The sequence below is a fragment of the Lampris incognitus genome, chromosome 15 (assembly GCF_029633865.1).
Source record: "Lampris incognitus isolate fLamInc1 chromosome 15, fLamInc1.hap2, whole genome shotgun sequence".
NCBI lineage: Eukaryota > Metazoa > Chordata > Actinopteri > Lampriformes > Lampridae > Lampris > Lampris incognitus.
Genome location: NC_079225.1, coordinates 40,786,293 through 40,808,972, shown reverse-complemented (window position 1 = coordinate 40,808,972; position 22,680 = coordinate 40,786,293). Strand labels below are relative to the sequence as shown.

Here is a 22,680-nt window from a genome sequence, read left to right as displayed (position 1 = left end):
CAGATCTCAATCCGATCGGGCACCTGTGTGATGTGCTGGAAAAACAAGTCCGATCCATTGAGGTCCCACCTTGCAATTTACAGGACTTAAAGGATCTGCTGCTAACGTCTTGGTGCCGGATACCAGAGGACACCATCAGAGGTCTTGTGGAGTCCATACTTCGACTGGTCAGAGCTGTTTCGGCAGCACGAGGGGGACCTACACAACATTAGGCAGGTGGTTTTAATGTTTGGCTGATCGGTTTATATTCACTAGGTCATCTTAGCTGTACTGACAAGGCTGGTGCGATCCGTATGCAGGTAGCAGTTGCCATCAACTGAAAGTATCTAGCACTCGGGTAGTTAGTATCTAGAGTTAGTATCTAACACTCGTTAAAATTATCTAGCACTCGGGTACTTAGTATCTAGAGTTAGTATCTAACACTCGTTAAAATTATCTAACACTCAGGCAGTTAGTATCTAGAGTTAGTATGTAACACTCGTTAAAATTATCTGGCACTCGGGTACTTAGTATCTAGAGTTAGTATGTAACATCTAGCACTCGGGTACTTAGTATCTAGAGTTAGTATGTAACACTCATTAAAATGATCTAGCACTCGGGTACTTAGTATCTAGAGTTAGTATGTAACACTCGCTAAAATTATCTAGCACTCGGGTACTTAGTATCTAGAGTTAGTATGTAACACTCGTTAAAATTATCTGGCACTCGGGTACTTAGTATCTAGAGTTAGCATGTAACACTCGTTAAAATGATCTAGCACTCGGGTACTTAGTATCTAGAGTTAGCATGTAACACTCGTTAAAATGATCTGGCACTCGAGTAGGTAGTATCTAGAGTTAGTATGTAACACTCGTTAAAATGATCTGGCACTCGGGTACTTAGTATCTAGAGTTAGCATGTAACACTCGTTAAAATGATCTAGCACTCGGGTACTTAGTATCTAGAGTTAGTATGTAACACTCGTTAAAATTATCTGGCATTCGGGTACTTAGTATCTAGAGTTAGTATCTAACACTCGTTAAAATTATCTAGCACTCGGGTACTTAGTATCTAGAGTTAGTATCTAACACTCGTTAAAATGATCTGGCACTCGGGTACTTAGTATCTAGAGTTAGTATCTAACACTCGTTAAAATGATCTGGCACTCGGGTACTTAGTATCTAGAGTTAGCATGTAACACTCGTTAAAATGATCTAGCACTCGGGTAGTTAGTATCTAGCACTCGCTGCCAAAACATGGATAGAAAGAGAAATCCCGCGGCTGGCAGTGCAGAGAAAAGTGTGCCAAAAAAAGAAAGCGGCTTAACGGATTTATTTATTTAAGCAGTCTGCAGGTGATGAGGAGGACAGCGGTGAAGAGGCAGAAATGTCAAAGTGGAGTGAGCAGGGAGCAGGTGCTTTGTCATGCTTCTATGCTACGCACTGTGAACTAGCCAAATGAGCTAACTAAAGAACAAAATGTGTTTTTGTTTTAAGGTTGGGGTTTCAATGCTAGAGTCCCGCTGCAGGGTTGACCATTTCCGAGGTTGAACTATTAACACTCAAACTGCACAAACGATTACGGAAGTTTACGCTAAATTTCTCTAAAAAATATTTTAAAAATGGTCACCGACTTTGACTGTAAATGGGTAAAATTAACATGTAAATTTGATAATTTTTTTTCGAGACTACTCATCAATTCTTTTCTTCTTTGCATTGTGGCCTAATAAAGCATATAATATTTGATTGTCCGCCCAGAAATAAAAATGATTTGTTAAATGCTTACTCTACAATCTAAGCAAACAACTGAACGTGGCTCTGAACAAGAAAGGGAAAGGGTGGAGGAGGAGGAGGGAGCAGCAACCAGCACAGATCCAATTAGAGGTGCACTTCTGAATGTTGTTGTGTGACTGTGAAGTAGATTCGAACACAATACATCACTCATATGATCAGGTTGGACTACTCCATTCAAGTTAATTATTGTTGCATTACAAGAAATAGAATGAATGGCAAGTATGTTCCATAATACACCATATATGTATTGCCCATGTAAAGGTGAATTTAATGAATACAACAATACTGACTCTCAGACCGTCCAATGACGTCTGTTTTATGTTTTTTTTTTCTCCTTTGGCTTCCCCCCCCCTTTTTCTCCCCAATCTTACTTGGACAATTACCATATTATCCGAGCCGTCCCGGTCACTGCTCCAACTCCCCTGCCGATCCGGAGAGGGCTGCAGACTACCACATGCCTCCTCCAATACATGTGGAGTCGCCAGCCGCTTCTTTTCACCTGACAGTGAGGAGTTTCACCAGGGGGACGTAGCGCGTGGGAGGATCACGCTATTCGCCCCAGTCCCCCCCCCCCCCAAAACAGGTGCCCCGACCGACCAGAGGAGGTGCTAGTGCAGCGACCAGGACACATACCCCCGGGGGTAACACGGGGATTCGAACCAGCGATCCCCGTGTTGGTAGGGAACGGAATAGACCGCCACGCTATCCGAACACCTCGCGAGATTTTTTTTTAATTAACGATTCGTTGATCGACAATTGCGTCAGTTCGAACTTGGTGCATCAAACTGGGGCTGCTTGACAGCAAATCCTCCTGCTGCTTCTTGTTGCCAGTCCGCCCCTGCGCAGCAGTAACACGTTCTCTCTTTTTTGTTTTTTAAATAAACACACTTCCTTCAGAGAGGAGTGCGAGCAACGTATTTAGTCGGGCGGGGTGGGTATAAGCAAATGGTGGACTGCTACCGTGTTACCCAGGTGATCATCTGTGCCAGAGAGAGCGGGCCATTTTGGGAAGCAGCCCTCAAATGGTCAAATTTTACGAGTTATAAATCAGGAGAACAGCATTTTTGTAGCGCTTGTGTCTGTGTGTGTGTGGATATGGCGATGTGTGTGTGTTATATCGGTGCAAGTACATGCATATTTTGGGGGGAAGGAGGGCAGTAAATGTTTCATATGGCATGTGTATCTAGGGTGTGTGTGTGTGTGTGTGTGTGTGTGTGTGTGCGTGTATGGGAGAGGGTGCATGAATGGAAAACAGGCAGACGGCCAACTAGACTTGGTTTTCCTCCAGATGTCTCTCAGCTACAAGCCGTCTAACACGCTCCTTTACCCATGATGCCACACTGCATCGCCTTGCAATTTGTCACTCTGAAATACTGAAATATACGCCGCTGCGCTGCACTAAGCAGCAGGAGGAGCTGCACGGAGACAGGTACGGTGCTTCATCGGACACCTGCTGACACGAGTCTGTCGGGAAGAGAGGGAAAACTAGAAGTCAGACTCGTGAACTTGTTACAGGACGGTCCAGAGTCTGAAACCCCTCCAAGAAAGTGACTGAGAAACGCTCTCACACATCCCTCCATCATTAAAGAAAAGAAAAAAAAAATCAGCGTTTTTGCTAACCTGGGTCTTATTTTTGTAGTTTGTGTCATCATACATATCAGTTGTGGTATGATTTTATTCGAAGGCTTCATTTTGGGAGATGTTGGACAGCGAACGACCGCCGGATTCAGCTTTACAACAGCGTCTTAAAGGCAAACCCAACACGAGTCTTAAACCTGCCATTTAAACAAACAAAACACTCTAGTCTCTCAGTTAGACTGTGTCCATTATCTGTGACTTCTCTGTTGAGCCGGCCGGGTACTTTATGGATGGTTACCACTACCTACGGTAAGTACAGGCTGCTACTTCCTGCAAGTTGAACCAGGAAGTAGATCCAACAATGCGACAATTGATGATATTGCAACTTTTAGGTGATTCAGATAATTTAATAATAATAGTATTTCAGATAATTAATATATATTCATTCAATAATATCAATAATAATATTAATAATTAACTAATTAATAATAGCAATAATATTCATTCAATAATAATAATAATCCATCCATCCATCATCCAAACCGCTTATCCTGCTGTCAGGGTCGCGGGGAAGCTGGGGCCTATCCCAGCAGTCATTGGCCTATCCCAGCAGCCATTGGGCGGCAGGCGGGGAGACACCCTGGACAGGCCGCCAGGCCATCACAGGGCATTCTCAGACTCGTGCTGCTCGAATCTTTTCTCTGTCTCTTCTTTTTTCTTACTGAATTAATTCATTCACTGTCTTAACGGCGTCGCCTGCTCGTTTGGCTTCAATTGCAGCTGCTCGCCAAAACTCTCAATGAGACTCAGTGAGAACCTCCACCTATAAAGACACAGGACAACCTGGCCGTGTGGGCCATTCAGGTTTCACCATACACAACGGCTATGAATGACGCAAGGCGCTCTTGATTTGGACAAACCCGCGCTGCCACGTTTTCTTTTCTTTTTTTCTTTTTTTTATAATTTTCTTTGCTCGGTTGCAATTCTTCCATTCACCTGCATTTTGACGGCGCCCCCATTCTCAAGCTAATCCGCTTTATCGTGGCGGTCAAAATACCGTTTCCGGCACCTGTGGTCGAGGACGCGACAAAGTCTCGTCCAACAGCAGCCGCCCTGTCATCCGAAGCCTTTGTGCTGTAGGGGCACGTGAAAGAGGAGAGAGGAAGCTGAGGGGGGAGGAGGAGGAGGAGGAGGAACGGGGCTCTGGAGAGCAGTGTGTGTGTGTGTGTGCGCGGGTGAGCGACTGTCTGGCTGTCTCTTAATTAGTCTGGTCGCTAACGACTTCAGAGGCAGCCGGGGCGGGAGGGAGCCCGGCAGGCGTCGGGAGATTCCCGCAGCGATTAACATGTTTCGCTACAAAGCCACGCCCCCGGTTACCGCCTCCGCCGGCTCCGATTGGCTCCCGGAGTCTGACAGATGGAGCAGCGGGGAAGGGATCCAAGCGGGGACGGAGACAGAGAGAGAAAGATGGGAAGAGATAGAGAGAGGTGGAGCGATGGGAGGGAGAACGAGAGAAGGCGAGGAGAAAAGAGAGAGTGAAAGAAGAAAACGCATTTATGTGTGAAAGATAAGGTAATTAAGAAAACCAGAGTGAAGGAAGGCATGGAGGATGATGAATAGAAAGCATGCGAGGGAAAATAAGAAATCCCCGACAAAGCATTCGGCAGCAGCCCAGACCGTGAGGATGTGGTGTGAGAACAGTGGTAGCGGATGAGAGAGAACGGCGAAGTGAAGACTGCCAACCGGTGTAAAGGAAGTGACACACCATCCGTGTCCGAGTAACACCAAGAGAGCGAGCCAGCGAGCGACTCACCCACCAAAGCACCGCAGCCGAAGAGTTATTACCTTTTCTGCATGTGTGTGTGTGTGTGGTTGTGTGGTTGTGTGTGCGCGGCACATCACGGTCGAGCCGCCGTCACGTGAGACCTGAGCTGCCTTTTGTACCAGAGCCCAAACCTCTCCCACAATGCACCGCCCGTGACAGCAGCGTTTCACTTTCTCTGCGTTATCAGGAGTCGGCGAATGAAGCCATCTGGATCTGATAGCTGACGGCCCCCCCGCCCCCCGGGGCCGATGTACTTTTATAGTTGAAACAGGAAATAGTTTCTGCTGTACATGGAAAGAGACACAAAGGGGGAAGGGCTAAAAAAAAGGAGAAGAAGAAGAAGGTGGGAGTGGAGGAGCTGGGGAGCACTGTGACCTTATCGACATCGTGTTCATCTGTTTCACTTTCCTTTTTCCGCTTCTCTTTTTTCCTGCTCTTTGCTCCCAACCTGCACAGCTCCTGCATGTCATAGCGCCCCCCTCGCCTCCCAGCGTTTCTCCACCAGCGGTTTTCAACGACTTTTCAATGCCACCTCCATAACTTTCAGCTAGATTTTCAGGACCAAGAGAGACCATTTGCTAGATCTGTCACTGAAAAGGTGTGCTTTAACACAATATACATGATGTGAAAGTCAGCCTACATTTCAAATACTGAATATGAGCCACTCTACCCTCAGCAACTTCTGCAAACCATATTGTGTACTCATCCATTCGAGTGTGTACTCATCCATTTGAGTGTGCACTCGTCCATTTGAGGCCACTACCTGTTGAACCTGCACTCGCCTGGTAGATCATCGACCAGATCTAGCTAGCTGATAGGAAAGCTAGCAAGTGGAGGCACATGTTCACATACTGAGAAAAACTGTCGCATAGACACACAACCGAAGTTTTAAAGCCCTACCACAATGGTGCCATCTGCTGATACTTTATTTTTGATGGGTCAGTCAATCTTTGACAAACTGAAGCTGTTTCAGTTTTCCCAAACTTCAACAAAATTATAATTTTCCACAACCTTTCCAAGGTCTGGAAGATCCATCCATCCATTATCCAACCCGCTTATCCCAACCGGGTTCATAGGATGCTGGAGCCTATCCCGGCAGTCATTCGGCAGCAAGTGGGGAGACACCCTGGACAGGCCGCCAGTCCATCACAGGGCCAACACACATTCACACCTAGGGACAATTTCAGTACGGCCGATTCTCCTGACCTGCATGTCTTTGGACTGTGGGAGGAAACTGAAGCAACCGGAGGAAACCCACGCAGACACGGGGAGATCGTGTAAACTCCACACAGAGGACGACCCGGGACGACCCCCAAGGCTGGACTAACCCGGGGCTCGAACCCAGGACCTTCTTGCTGTAAGGTGACTGCGCTAACCACTGCGCCACTGTACAAAAAAAAAACAACCTCACAAGTCTGGAAGATGTATGCTCAAATTTATTGACATATCCAGGTTTTTCATGACCATATTAACCCTCCAGTCTACTATTTCCCTCAACTACGGCTTCCTTCCTCCTTAACATATTTGAATCGCTTTCCTTCCTTTCCTCCCTCCCTCTCTGAAGAACTGCCAGCGCAGTTCTTCTTCCCTTCCTTCCTCGCCTCTTGTCTCTTATCTCTTCTTATTTTACTTTGTGTTCCAACCTCTCCTTCCTTCCACTTGCATCACACTTCCCCTTTTTTTCCCCATCTGTGCCACGGTGTTCCGAGATGAACCAGGAAGTGACTGTAGTGGTTTGCCGGAGAGGCATGGGGAAAACCAGAAGACCCACGGAGAGCTTTGATACAAATAAACACTGACAAACTGCAGATGCACCAGATGAGAACTCTCCGTCTGCACAGGAACCATTTGTTCTGAGGCCGTGGATGACTCGGGTTTTGCAGATGGGATTGGAAGCATGCCTGGATTACTTTCAGATACGCCCGTCCAACACACACACACACACACACGCCAACAAAAAAGTACCAATTCTTCTCAATGGCTTACCAACCCAAACCAGGATTTTACTTAGGGGGGTAAAAAACACAAAAAACAGCCGCTCTGGAGTCAAGCAATACATCTGACATCCGATGGGGAAATAACTCGGCCACTGGAAGAGGATTTAAAATGATGGAGGAGCAGAGGTGCGATACTTACACGTCGAAGTTATTCTCTTTTAGGATCTCCTTGAACCTCCTCATGAAGATCTCCTCGCTCTCTGTCAAGGCGACAAACCCACGATCTGGAACGTCGTCAGAAACAAGCAAACTTGTTACCTCAGCACGCACAAACTTGTCAGATACTTTTTGTTCCAAAAGTCCTGTTTGTTTTTTTTCCGGCCCAGACCTCAAATGCTTGCGAGGCCCGATCTGGTGATTTTGAGCAGCGTTCAACATCCTGCGAACTGATAGTGGTTGGGTGCTATTACAGTCGAATTAACTGTATTACCTTACAATCAAAGTCTAAACTATGTACCTTGTGTGTTTATATGCGCACAAGGATCTGACCAACGGCAATTTTCCAAATGTTTCCACATTTTCTGCACAATTTGCAAACTTCAAAAATGATCAGCTTTTGTTTTCCACTCTTTTTAAGGACTTTCCAGACCAGGGTGGGGAGCCCAGTCCTCTTGGATGTGGGTCCACACATGGGAAAAGGAGACACATTTCCTCACAAATGACTTGCCACAGGCCAAGTCACGGATGATTTTTCATCCCTACCTCGTTTTTTGCCACGTTTCCATGACAAAGCATCCTCCTGAAGAGGGAACAGTGAAAGTTTGGCAAGATTTAAAGTTTTTATTTGGGCGTTGCCAATCGCACAGACGGTGGAAATTATCTAATGTTGTTGTTAGCTGGTGTATAACTTATGGCTTAGATGGGGGGGGGGGAGCTAGTAGAGGTAACATAGCAGAAACAAAATAGAAACAACCACCGTGGATGACAAGTTGTCCAGCTGCATGGTCCCCAAAAAAACAGAACAAAGGCACAGCAACTGGAAGGCAATCCTTACAAACAAGACCAGCTCATCTAAATTCTGTTCATTTGAGCTCGTTAAAGTACAGTTTTTCTACTGCACCGGTTCTCTACTGTATCTATACCATTAGTATCAAAACTATGAACAAACTCTGTGTACACTCCTTGCATGTTACTATTTCTAACACATCCACACATCCATTCGGATGATAAATAGGAGAGTTGCTCTCTAAAGCAAGTCAAGTCGTGCACAAGACAATGTGGAAACACATCACTGCAGAATCTCAATCAGACCAGTTTCATGTGCTTGGTAAGTTTTCACATTCTAGGAATTTGTTCGTTTGCTCACTATTTATGAAAAAATAAATCAACACATTGAATATTAGAGTGGATTATCTATGTGTCCATAGGCATTCTTAATATCTCTGCTGTGGGTGGTGAAGGAGCGCCTCACCTTGTGATTCAGGTGTCTCTATCAGGGAGGCCTGGTTCTTCTCTCTCCTCCTCTGCTTCTCGTCCTCCCAGATGGCCTGCAGGCCTGGGTTCCTGCCTACCTGACCTGGAGAGAGACGAAGGGAGTGTCGGCAAATGATACCACCACACCGTCATCTGAGATACACACTTGTGTTATGGTCTATTAGCTATAAACCAGCACAGCCTGCTAAAAGACTAACGGTAGCGCAAATTACTAAAAATAATGATTATTGTCATTGGTGCTCTTGTTTCTGAATAAACCTCAAAGTGCTAGGAGTTGAAAGCATTTTAAAGCCAAAATTTCCAAGTCCAGACAATAAAAGGTAAGGTGAAACCAAGAGGTTCTGTTTCATTCTTCCTGACTGCCAGAGATGGCGCAATGCATATCTAGGTATTACATCCAGGTTGGGACATAATACCAACAAAGTCACACGTGAAACCTGGGTGACGCAAGCTCCCTGACAAAGGCAGCATGGTGGCGCAGTGGTTAGTGCTGCCACCTCACAGCAAGAAGGTCCTGGGTTCAAACCCCGGGGTTGTCAACCTTGGGGGTCGTCCCAGGTTTGTGTGGAGTTTGCATGTTCTCCCCGTGTCTGCGGTGGATTTTCTCCAGGTGCTCCGGTTTCCCCCACCATCAAAAAGAAACATGCATGTTAAGGTTAGTACTCCTGCCTGTGCCCCTGAGCAAGGCAATGGGAAAAGCCCTGGAGCTGGTCCCCGGGTGCTGCACAGCGGCTGCCCACTGCTCCTAGCTACACAGCTAGGATGGGTTAAATGCAGAGCATAATTTCCCTACGGGGATCAATAAAGTATCTCATCTCAAATCTCAAAGGGGCCTGGCACCCACCACACGTCTCTTTTTCATCTTCTCGCCTAAACGCGCAGGTCATGTATGTTGTTAGCATTACCTAGCATCAGTGCTTGACTGCCTATGCCAGTAGCCTCAGAACCTACTGGGTGGAGCTATGTTTCATTCTCCAGAGGCTGCAAAGCCAGTGCTCATCTCCGCTGGGAGTTTTGCTGAAACTCTCAACTACAAAGCGTTGGACTTTTCCTGGTACAGTCACCTTTATTTTCCTGGCAGGCATGCCTTGTTATCCACTTAGCGCCTCCACTTATTGCCGGCGAATTACTATTGTGTGCTGTATAAGCTTGTGGTTTTTATACTTGACTGACCAGCCTCGCTGAGGTGTTTTCACCTCGTTACGACGACAGTGTCGATGGTTGGGGAACATTTTGGTTTTTTTTTTGCTCCTTGGCTACTGACTTAACGCTTGTTTACTGTAATTACATGCTATTACCCCTACCAGGATGACTTGTGTGAATTGTCTGCGACGCTAGCAGAGTTTGAATTGTAGCTGCACGTTTCTCGCTTCACCTATATCGCTAGCCTCACGGCGGTGTGGGTGCTAGTTTAATTGGATTTGCAGTTGAGTGTCTCTTGCTCACCACTCCATTGCTTGCTTACAGCATCATAGGTGCTGGTTTACTTCGGATTTGTAGGCGAGTGTTTCTCACTCCACCGCTACATCGCTAACCTTACGGCGTTATAGGTGCTGGTTTAATTGGATTTACAGCTGAGTGTTTCTCGCTCTACTGCTAAATCGCTAGCCTTAGGGTATTATAAGTGATGGTTTACTTTGGATTTGTAGGGCGGGTGTGTCTCGCTCTACCGCTATCATCAAACCGTAGGGCACTACACATGCTGAGGCACGCTCGATTTTGCAGTGTCTGTGTGAGGCAGGAATGGGCTCATTCCCGCACCACCCGTTCCAGGGGTGGGCAATCTTATCCAGAAAGGGCCAGTGTGGGTGTTTTTGTTCCAACCAAGCAATCACATACCTGTGTCTCCTAATCAAGTTCCTCAGCAAAGAATCTACTGGTTGGGACCAGGTGTGTAACTGCTTGGTTGGAACAAAAACCTTCACCCACACTGGCCCTTACTGGAAAAGATTGCCCACCCCTGCGTTACACCATCTCATCCCTCGGGCTATGCCACTTGCTGGTTTATGAAAGAAACTCCATCCTGAAGTCAATTATGTTCTCCACTTGTAACTCCTGCTTCGTCCCTCTCAGCCCAGAGGATAGCCATGACAGATGTCCATCGTGCCTTAGCATCGAACACTTAGGCAGGCACTGACATGCTTGCACTAATCGTAGCTGCATGCCGTTAGCAGAGAGGACCATGAGGTTGGCCCGGTCTGACAGTAGCATCGCAGAGGCTGGCTTACCTCCTTTAGAAAAGCCTGCATTCACCCCCGTTGAGGTTCTAAGCACCACAGGCACACAGGGTAATGCCTCCAACACCGAGAAGAAACGGAAGTATGATGAACCTTTGGTTCTTTAAGTGGACACATTGGCCTCTGAGTTGGCCCAGATTAAGGCCCTTCTTAATTTACAGCCTGGCAGCCCCTCCGCTACTGCTCTCACTACTGTTTTAGACCCACGACTCCTGGCCTATGTTGAGAGTGATGGCCTAGCTACTTTACCCTCTGTTGCTAGCCAATGTGATGAGGATGCACTATCTATTGCAGCCTCAGGGAATTTTGTTTTACTGATAAGGAAGCAGGAGAACAGGAGGAACTGGAAAGGGAGTCCGTTCCCCCCATCCACTCGGTGAAAGGTTCTCACAGGTCAGGAGCAGGTTCTCAGAAGGATGCTGAGGCTGGTTATTCTACAGTTAAGCAAGCCATTCAACTGGCCATACCACAGCTTGGTCTGGATGCTGCCCCTGTAGAGGCTGTTCCCTTTAGCGCCTTTTTCAAGTGGACTCCAGAACCATCTGCCTTCAGGGTTCCATCCTCTGTGCCATACACTGATGAATTTCAAAGGTGCTGGCCAGACCCCAAGGCTACTCCAGACCTCCACCTACTGAGTAACTGCAGGGCTTTGGCTGCTATGAAGGATGCCACTCAATATGGTCTAGACCAAATGCCTGCCAATGATACCTCCGTTGCTTTTCTGACAGTATCTCCAGATGAAGCCCTTAGATCAGATGCCCGTTGTCTATGCCCGCAGTGTAGAAGCACTGATGACTTCATTACTAAGAGCTATAATACAGCAGCTTGGATGGGAGGTATTGGAAACTCTTTTTTCCCACCTTGTTCTAGCTCTATCGCAAACTCTCCAGACTGCTAGAGTTGATGCCTCAACACAGAACCTGAGTTATGCTTTCCTTCAGGCGTTTGCTTTCATGACCAGAGAGCTTGGCAAACTTTGACCTTGGCCCAGCACCAACTGTGGCTTGCCCAGTCCCCCTTGTTAGAGGGGTGCAGGAAGACACTTCGCACGCTGCCTGTCATTCCGGGCCAGATTTTGGGCCTGTAGCTCAACAGGCCTTGGAGCATAGTGCGCAAGTGAACAAAGTCAGGCAACAGTTTGCTGACTTACGCTGGGCACCTTTGACTAAACCAGCACTCAGAGTCCCTCAAGAGCCAGACGGTCCTCTTTTCAGCAGGGCCACCTTCAACGGGTCCCTCCACAGCCTCCCTTTTGGACACAAGGGATAGGGCACCCAAACATGAGGCTCCTACCAACCGACCCCCTAAGCTGCCCAAAGGCCATGGGAGTGGAGCCTGACTCCTGAAGTCCACGCATCAGCCATTTCTCCCCACAACATCTCAGCCGCTGGGAGGCCTTGATTTGGGACTCTTGGGTGTTATCAACTCTTTCCAAGGGACACAGTCTCCAGTTCAGGTATCGGCCCCCAAAGTTCCACAGCATCAGAATGACTGTTGTCAACGACCCTCTGAAGCCTTTGGCCCTCAGCCCTTCATCCTGTGGCGACAGCAGTCTTATTTGCTTGTTCAGTCTGCAACTGAGGCATGGTGAGTGCAGATTCCTTGTGACCTTGTTTGTATGGGTCATCCAGGTATTATATACCATCTCTGGCAGTCAGGAACAATGAAATAGAACAAGAGTTATGGACGTAACTAAGGTTGTATGAATTCTGGATGTCTGCCAGAGTTCAATGTCACTCGAAATCTTGACGAGAAAATTCCATAGGAGACAACTGCTGAGTGTCAGGCCCCTTTATCAGGTTGCTTGTGTCACCCAGGTCACACCTGCGACTTTGTTGGTATATCCAGGTATTACATACTGTCTATGTTGGTCATCCAGAATTCATAGAACCTTGTTACATTCGTAATGCATGTTTGATAACATAACATACGCCTGGCAACTTGACAGAAATTATGCATTTTGACGGAAAAAAAGGGTCATACTTCACCGTTTTTATGTCACAACACTGTTGTGGATTGTTGTATATTTTGATGGACAGCCAATTCGGGATGCAAAAAACCCAAACCCAAGAGATTTTTCAACTGTTTCCTTCCTGCTGATCAACAGTTGTCAGAGATATTGAAGTGACCAGGCATAACTGTACCCTAATCTTTCCTCCAGAGGAAACACACAGGGAAATGCAAAAAGGTTAGGTGAGACCAAGGTCACTGTACAACTTTATCACGACAAGCGGCACCAACCAATGCCTTGGCTTGTGGCTGACTCGTTGAGTCATTCCTCACTTAGTACAGTAAAAAGTATACCTTTAAGTGGGACATATGGATAAACTCGACTGGGAACACATTCTCCCTGCCCTGGAGTGACCCTTTCCATCTCCCAGACAAATACTTGGTGTGGTTTAAAGTTCTGTGAATAATCTAATATAAACCTCAAGGACTTTTGGCAAACTTACAGCCTGAATGCAGTTACTTTATATGGAGTGCGTTAAAAAACACTCCGTCACAGATGTCTCTGTTGGGGTAACCTAAGGTTCTCACCCCGTTTCCAAAAAACATCTTTTTGAAGCTTTCCTAAAATGTACTAACAAAAGTGTTTGTATTAAAGCTATGACACTTTTCATGAAGTTTTATCTTGAGCCAGTGTGAACTCCAACAAACGAGGAGAATTTGTGGTGGTGGGCTGTCAGGGCCATCTGGGCCTTCTCTGCTGGCCCTGTCAGAATCAAAATCACAATTTGTTTTTGATAGTTAAATTGAAGATTGCCTGAGATGTGTCTGAATTCAATTACTTGTTTTCTCGTGGGGCTGAGCAGGGATATCCTATGTCATCTAAACGCATCACAGCTCCTTGGACCAGCACCAGCGGTATTGGTATCCTTTTGCTGAAGCCCAAAGCTGCAATTTGATTACAACCTTGAGTGACCGTATAACCAGCCAGTCAAATTTTAATGTGCAGTAACAGAACGCACCAGGGGCCTTGTGATGATCGGTAATAGCCCCCGGTGTCAACTTCGAACTTGAGCCTTTGCCGGGTTATGAGCGAACTAAGTGCAATGGCTACCGCATCATAGCTACTGATGATCTTGTTGCCGATCTACTTCGTGATTAAAAAAAAAAAAAAATTTTGCGAATCTTGGAGGATTGTCTGCATTTTTTTTACACTTTCTCCTAAACGGACAACATCACTGGATGAATTTTGCAAGGTTGCCACGAGTCTCTCAAGTGGAACTTCAACTCCAGGTTGGTGTGCACATTTTTCTTATTTGACCATAGGGGGTGCACTGATCACTGATAAGATTGTGGCTATACTTTATTGAATTTATTGAAGTTGTGCGAGTGACTGGTGAACACTTCATCAACTGTGGAAACTTGCTTGTTTTTGTGCCATGTGGTGTGCGTGTGCAATCTAGTTGCTGAGTGACATTAAGGAAGATCTGACGGTGATGCAATAGCTGCTATAGTGCACAGTATTGTGTGTTTGCGTTGCGGTTGTTGAACATCAGCTATCTTGTTGGTGTCTATGCAGCAGTACATATAGTGCGGGATAGCATACTTTGTATGTGGCTGTATCGCCACCCATGCAAGAAATTTGTGTGTGTGTGTTATGTGGTGGTTTGCAGTTTTTTACTGAAGGCCCTGACTGAAACCCCAAGGTACGCTACTGCCAATCTTAGACACTCCTTATGTGTTTGACAGCTTTCCTCTGCTGATGTGTGTAAATATTCAAAAAGATATATCAAAGATGATGTATGAGACTAGAATGAATAAATAGTGAGATTAATACTAATATTTTCCAAACACAGAGGGCACTTGGAAGGGAGACGCATTAACCAAACAGGAAAGTGAACGGTTGCAAAGGGCTTTGGCAGATGACGCAGTCTGTTTCATGTTCCTTGTTGCCTCTTCTACCCTGGCTTTTCCCTAATCTCCGTTTCACTCTTCTCCCTTTCTCAGCTTTCTCCTCTGACAGGAGGAGCGAGATCTACTCTGGAGTGAGTGCACTGTGTTTGCTTTACATCTGTGATGGATCGGATGTGAGGAGACGAGTGAAAAAAGGGAAAAAGGCGAGGGGAGCAGGAGGCCTGGCGGAGGAGTAGAAAATCCAGGACACGAGGGGTTGGAACCGGAAAAGCTTCCAACGACTCCTCTCGAGCCTGAGGTCTGTTTCTGAGTCAGCAGAGAGCCTTTCCATCTTTCCACCCCTCTCCTCCTCTCCATCTCCACCTTTTGGCCTGAGCCGTAGTCTCGGTCATGTTGATTTCATACACGTCGGCCTCTAGCCGCACAGCACTCTGCTTTTGGAGAGCTACCCCTCTCCGGAGCAGCCAGAAAAAGCCCTTCGCACAGAGTGGAGCGGTCGCCATGGAGACGTAAGCAAAATAACGTCGAGTGCACACTTAAATGTTTATCTTCAGCGGTTGAAAATCATAATCATAACCACAGTCAACAAACACACACGACGGTTTGAACGTTCAAGCGTAGTTAAAGGGAAAATTCGCCGCTAATAATCTGCACATGGCAGTCCAAAACTACAATCGCTTCGGTGCAATTCATTTCGACAGAGGCATCGACGTTCTCCTGCCAAGAGAGCTTTTTCTACATTGCCTCCATGTACCAGCATGTGTTGCGTGACAGGGCCTCAACGGCGGATGTTAGGAGATGAACATCTCAGCCATTGTAGTTCTTCCACCAGCTACTTGCATCGACGGATGGCAGAAGTAAGCCAGTTTGCTCTAGCAGGCTATGGCAACACACACACAACATTGGCAAGTATTGTGTCCATGACACAGAGATGCCACCACTACGGGCAATACATGAAATAAGGTTTAAAAGCTGCAAAACTTCTCTTTAAAATTCACAGAGGTGAGTGTCATGCAGTTTGCCTGTGTGCTAACGAGTCAGCTTGCTAATGCGGGAGTCAGACCATCTACCGCCATGTAGTGCCATTAGGCGACGTCGAGCACCCCTCAACGATGATTAGTGAACCTCCGCTCCGAGAGATTGAGAGCAGCGAATTTCTCACATAGCACCCTCTCTAGCCACACCGCGCTGTCTGATGAATCCGTCCTACAACTATCTCCCTTGTTCCAACTGATAGTGAACAGCAGCGAACGGAATGGCCGCTCTCTGTGCGCTGACAGCTTTATGACTCATGGAAGCGGGGCGTCGGGCCCCCCGGGGGGGGGTTCTTACTCTCGGTCTCCAGGTGGTTTAGGATGTCTGCCGCCACGGCGTCGGCCTCCAGCTCACAGGTGCTCTGCCTCTCTACCTCCTCCAGGACCAGAGAGCTGTGGGGTGACAGAGAGGCAAAACTGTGGTGAGGAACTGCTTTGGGTGACAAACATCTTTTGCCGACGAAGTTATAAAGTTTCCGCAGGCCTGCGTCCTCTAAACTTCAGATAAACAGAATGATGAATATGACGGCAGCATTGCTGCTTACCTAAAAGGGAATGTTTTTTAAATTTTGGATAGGTACCTTCAAATTGAAAAACAGGGAGCAACGAAGTGATGGATAAACAGAGAGACGGCACATAGCGTGCAGCGCCCGAACCTTTGTCATTCGTAAGTGTGTGTTTGTCTTAAAGAGCAGGTTTCAGCTAGTCCTGACAGATCAATCGCTCACGGCGGGGGCCGGGCACAACGAGACAGAAGAGCGAGGAGAGGCTGGGTGTGTGTGCGGGACGGGACTCACCAGGGTATGGCGTCCTCCTCCCAGCGGACAAACGTGCCTCCCAGCGTGCTGTCGTTGAGCTTGGGGGTGCAGGGGCTCCTCAATGGGCTGGCAATGGGATGGCTGCTGGGGGCCTGCTGGCCCGGGGCCTCTGCGAAAACACAAAACAAAGGGCATTAGACCTGTGTGTCAGCTCAACGGATGTTGCTTTAACGCTTCCAGCACCTCGGGAAAATACATTCCACTCATTGTTCAGCAAATCATCACTATCTCTTTTAAAAGTAGGGTATATTAAACGTAGCCCGCTGTGGCAAGAAGGTAAAAGTTGCTGACACATCCACTCTCCGCTGTGAGTGAATGTGCCGTGAGGGCACTGCATTTAAACCACAGCAGCGTTTTCCCTGCAAGGTTTTAATATCTTCTAGCTGCCCGTCCAACCTGCCATGTAACACCTCAGCAGAGCATGCAGAAATAAAGCAACACAATGCTTTTATTCATTTTCCAGAAGACGTGGTTCATGGGTCGGAGGAAACTGGTTTTTTTTTTATTGCCATCTTTCAATCATTTATATTTTGGGGGACAGCACACACACACAGTTCAAGCGAACTGGCGTGCCATGCATCCACACCCACGTGTGCGCAGCTGTTCGCCTATACTTTCATGCGGCGCTAGCGGGCGCTCTAGAAGGTCACGTTGTTCTACGAAACCAGGGTAACAGAGGACTAGCCAGAGATCTGGAAAAAACAAAGTAGAGCATCAAACCCTCTGTGGGTATATCCTTTTTTAGCTGTTATATTCTGTTTTATATTCAATCTCGTGTTGTGTCTGCGCATACACATCACGCAATCTCTTCAGTTTCGGCTAGCGTTTTAGCATTAGCGTTAGCATTGCTATGTCACATAGCCCCGCGGACACGCTGCTGAAACTTTGGAAGTGGGCACTTCTCTGTGTGCCCTTTGCGAGCCTCCATCACCCAGAAACCTCTTCTCCGCAACGCTTCGCAGAGCCATTTACATGTTCCTATGCAGAAATGTGTCTCTGCCTTCACAAGGCACTTTTCACTTCAGCTTAGCCCGGCGTGTCATCCCCGCCCTTCGCCACCCTTTCCCTTGATCCCAGATTACAAACGCGCATTAAATTGTGACCTAAGGGGGGAGGGGGTAAACAGGTGTTCATATTGTAAGGGCCATTTGTGTTCATCTTGTGCCATCAGGAGGCCCTGGGAACCCGGTTTCCGCTGCTTGCGTCAGCCCCGGAGCCGGATCAAACGCCAGAGCGCTGCCTTTGTTGGGAGAGAGTCATGCGTTGAGGATTTTGGAGTGGGGGTGGGGGGGGTACTTTATTATCCTCGGTAGTTAAGGGGCATTTCCTGTGTGCCCTCCCACGTGATGTTGCTCTTCTGGGCCCAATGCGCTCTGGGGAAAGGAGGGGCCTGAGCGGACAGAATGACCAGAGGTAGATATTTGGGATTAGGATTTAGCCATGATCAAACAGACCTGGCTGTCTGGGCTACTTTCTTTTTTCTTTTTTTTAAGTCCCTGTCGGGTGGAAGAAGCGGTGGACCCACAGGGGTCAAGTTTACCTGGGATCTGAAAGGAGTGCCTTTTCTCTCCCACAGAGAGGCCCCATATGTGAGGAGGGGGTTGCGGGCTTGTACATGTGGACCCCCTCCCCCCCACGTCCCTCTTCCAGCTTTCTGGTTTTCAGGTTTCAATTCAAGCTTTGAGCCGGAGCGACAGACTAAAAAGGCAACACGGAGGGAGCATCACTAGCCATGCCATCCATTCGAGCCCGCAACTTACAACAAGAGACTTTCGTACCTACCAAAGCCGTTTTCGTATGTGGCCAGTAAGAACGACACTAGCCCCCAGAACATCCCCGTGTACCCAAACTGCACTATGACATTTGAACACATTATAACAGAAAGGTTGTGCTTGTTATTTGTTGTTCTTGACACAATGCGATAACGTTATGGATGTTTTAAGGAGTATTATACATGAAAAAGGCCCGAGTGTTTTCAGTTTAAGCGGGCCCGCGTACCAACTGACCGGCTCATTTCGCAGTCACGCTGTTGTGACCGGTGTGAGAAGGAAACGCACGGTACCATTTTTCAGCGCAGGGTAAGGCAGCGGAGAACAGAGGGGTTCAGAAGTTCACAGCAGAACAGGAAAGAAAAAAAACCCCTATCTATTAGTCCCACCTCTGACTTCCTGAGATTGGTCAGAGAGGTGCTTGTTTCAAAGGTCTGCTGGCCAAGCAGAAGAGGGGAGGGAGAAAAGGGGGAGAAAAGAGAGGGGCTCTCACATCCGAGCTAAGAACAGAAAGAATGTGCCGCGGGCCCCTGGATACGGCTGCAAGAGGCTGTGACGACAGGGCCTCGCTGCAGGCGTCCCGCTGTGGCGGTTTCACCCCATTCACAATGCGCACGCAGTTTAAATCAACAGAATCAATAATTCAGGAGCACACAAGCCACAACGATTGACTGTTTGCAAAATGATGATCGATGCAACAAACCACCAATCAGTGCTCTCTGCTTCATCCGACGTCGCTCCAACACCCATTGAGGGCAACACGGAGCAGCTTTAGTTCGTGACAAGTTATCGCAAATAATGAACGGGCGTTGGGGGAAGTGTAAGACAGACTCGCACTATCCCAGTCACCCGCAGCCCTGTGTATTTTTTATTTGTTTCCCGAAACCGACCTTCAGAATTGCCCCCCGGGGATTAAACTTGGTAGAAGACGACATTTTCAGTCTGATGCAGCAATTTATCGTGTTGAGGTGACGTTCAAGTTTGACCCATAATTGCACGGTTTTAGTGGAAAATCTGGCCAAATAGCAATGACAAAAAGAAGGCGGACATTTCACAAATGGTCATTTACAAACCACTTTTATTTTTTGATATTTTTGTTTTGTTTTTTGTTTTTTTTGACATTTTCCGCCTTTATTGGATAGTGATAGTAGAGAGAGACGGGAAAGGCGGGGGAGAGAGAGGGGACGACATGCAGCAAAGGGTCCGGGCCGTATTCGAACCCAGGCCGCTGTGGTAAGGACTCAGCCTTATGTGGTATGCGCCCTACCAGGTGAAGCGCCGGGGCGCCCCAAACCTTCACTTTTAAAATGAGGGCAGTTTTACGACTCGCAGGTCTAAGTAAAGGCAGGGGCAACAAAAGAAAGCAATATTTACTGTTGTGTTCTCCTCAAAGAGAAAACACTTATTTTTCAAAAAGCAGTGATTAAAAAAAAAAACTGCTGAACTGGAATGCCGAGGATGTCGCTAGGCCTGATGAATGTCCAGTATTTATGTGCAATATGGAAATCAACACATGCAACTAATACAGACAGATAGATAAAGGGACAGAGAGACGAAGAGGAAAAGACAGAGAGAGAGAGAGAGAGAGAGAGAGAGAGAGAGAGAGAGAGAGAGAGAGAGAGAGAGAGAGAGAGAGAGAGAGAGAGAGAGAGAGAGAGAGAGAGAGAGAGAGCGAGGGCGCTAGCTTTCGGCGCAGCATGTGGAGGCTGAGGTGAGATCAGGACTAATCCGATACGACACACAGTCTGGCAGCTTTCTCCGGCCAACCCTCCTTCCCTACTGGGAGCAGAGGAGCAACAATGGAGGGTGGACGAACCGACCCCGATTTCCCCACCGTGCCCGGCCTCGATGAGACCAGCAGCACCCGACACAAACATGACGGGGAAAACGGCTGTCAGCTTGACAGCCCAGTGGCATGATGTGGAGACTCCACAGCGCAGCCATTGAACTGCCTCCAAAACAGGAAAAGCACTGGGGGTTGGGGCAAATAACACAATTAATCCACAGTTCCTGCCCCGGCTGCTGCTCTGCTTAGACTCCGAGGACTTGCTAGCTTTTCAGGTTAAAACACAACAACGTGCTTTGGGTTTTCTGACTGTCTGCTAGCAGTCTACACCACCCATACGGTTGTCCACATCGTCTCGCGAGACTAAACACAAAAGCAGCAAAATAAGGCAGGAATCCAGAGAAGTGTGGTTGGAAGCTTGCGGTAGCTACGGGCACGTTGGCAAATTCACTCCAAGGCTGACACTTTGGGCGCTCTCTTGTTTTTTTTGGGAGAGTCTGGTGTGTTCCTGTTAGGAAATTCGTAAACAGTGCACTCTAGGAGCGGTCAGAGCAAAATACCAGACGTTCCACCGGAGGAGGCGTTTACCCGAGCATCTGAACATTCAGATGGCTATTGTTAACTAGCTTTAAACCAACGACGAATTACTTTGCCTATCTTCCAAAAAAAATAATGTCATTACAGAGCAACACTGTTATTTACGTATTCCTCTTTGCTGCCTCGTAAATCCTCTAGAACAGAGGTGGGCAGTCTTATCCAGAAAGGGCCGGTGTGGGCGCAGGTTTTTGTTGCAACCAAGCGGTTACACACCTGATCCCACTAACCAACCGGTAGAGTCTTTGCTGAGGAACTTGATTAGGAGACACAGGCGTGTAACTGCTTGGTTGGAACAAAGACCTGCACCCACACAGGCCCTTTCTGGATAAGACTGCCCACCCCTGCTCTGGAATGGTAGAAATGTTACTTTCTACAAGGTTTGATACCGCGACACCTTGGCTAATGGAATTCTTGTTTGCAAATTGCAAAAGGTTTATGCGCTCCGTCACGCTCTAATACCACAGCACAGTGTCAGAACGGGTTTACTTACGTACCGTATCGGTCAAGAACACCTTCAATCACGGCAAAGAAACCTGCGTGTGTCTGGGATTGGTCATAGAGGAGGACTTCAACTGTTACTTTTCCATATCAAGGCGGAACATTTCTGAGCAAGGAAAGAAATGATCCCAATGGCATTTCCTTTAGTGCATGATTTGGTGTGGAATGGTTCCAAACTGATCGTCTCTGGATTTTCGGCACCGTTGGATAACGGTGCTCAGTGGGGCCGGATCATGCCAGTGGGTGCCCTTAATGACATTGGTATTCAAAGACGGTTCTGCATGCACGTTACATCCGGTGATGCCCCATCTGATAGGGTGGTGATATGCTACGGTGAAATTCTGATATTCTGTGCTGAGCCTACAGCGTGTGCCGAAATCGAAACAAGCATACGTTTGTCCTTTCTGATCAAAAAACAAGACACAAACTTCTGAATCGGTCTTGTGGTTAATGGAGGACATGCATCACATCTGCATTACTAGACGGAAGCTGTGTGCTGTAGCATTTGTTGTGTAGTCATTGTAGATTGTCTGTGGGACTTCTCTGTCCCGATTTCAGCTCCAACACTAATGGAAACACAAACGATAACCGCGCACATCAGTCCTTGCCTGCCCGGCGCCGCGGCTTCATGACAGCCTCAGCAGCAGAATGACAAAGAGGTAAAAGTCTCCAAGTCCCTTACCTTTCGGCCGGCTCCTGCGGAACTTGATGGCCCCCAGGTTGACCAGGTTCATGCCGTACAGGTTGTAGTCGATGAAGAGCTGCAGCAGGTAAGGGATGTGGCCCTCATGTGGCTGGTAGACCTTGTTCATCACTGCGCCGCCTTGCAATAGCTCGCATACCCTGGAACATGCAGAGTTTTCCACATAAGACATTCATTCACATTCGATTGGAGTGAAAATGAAATCTGATCTCACATAGCGAGAGCAGCTGAAAGTGAAACAGAAAAATTAAGGTACTTCTTCTCTTCAAGGATGGTAAATGATTGAGGTCCATGACTAACACCCTAAAGACTGGATATTTAGGGGCGTCCGGGTAGCGTGGCGGTCTATTCCGTTGCCTACCAACATGGGGATCGCCGGTTCGAATCCCCGTGTTACCTCCGGCTTGGTCGGGTGTCCCTTCATCAAATACTGCATCTGTTAGATACAGTATTTATATGTAAACAGATGGAGTCTATCAGTATTGATATCTTGAAATGTGACTAGATGGGGTGTGGGATTGTGGTTCTGGTAATGTGGTTTTAAGAGAACGGGGGATCTCGGCGGAGACACGTGTTGCACTGACGGGCCAGACCAGAACAACACTCTGCTGCTGGGGAGAGATGTCGGCGTATGAACAAGAGTCTCCGATACCTGCTCGACAAAACCCTCTCATGTGGTGGAAAACTCTCAGGCTGTTGGAGATACCTCCACGTCGCCCAGATAGCAAAGAAATAGCGTTCCATCCCCGGATCCTCGGCGCATTCTGAACT

General features: G+C 47.5%; 1 protein-coding gene across 2 annotated transcripts in view; it reads right to left on the bottom strand.

Moving 5' to 3' along the window:
- Window positions 1-22,680, bottom strand: part of rev3l (REV3 like, DNA directed polymerase zeta catalytic subunit) — a 128,322-nt gene that overhangs the window by 40,157 nt on the left and 65,485 nt on the right. For both annotated transcript variants that reach the window (XM_056295175.1, XM_056295176.1), the window contains exons 4-8: window positions 21,889-22,049; window positions 16,536-16,665; window positions 16,037-16,131; window positions 8,584-8,688; window positions 7,312-7,396 (exon numbers count right to left, since the gene is read on the bottom strand). In XM_056295175.1, the coding sequence (XP_056151150.1) occupies window positions 7,312-7,396; window positions 8,584-8,688; window positions 16,037-16,131; window positions 16,536-16,665; window positions 21,889-22,049 (576 nt within the window). The remainder of the gene's footprint in view (window positions 1-7,311; window positions 7,397-8,583; window positions 8,689-16,036; window positions 16,132-16,535; window positions 16,666-21,888; window positions 22,050-22,680) is intronic.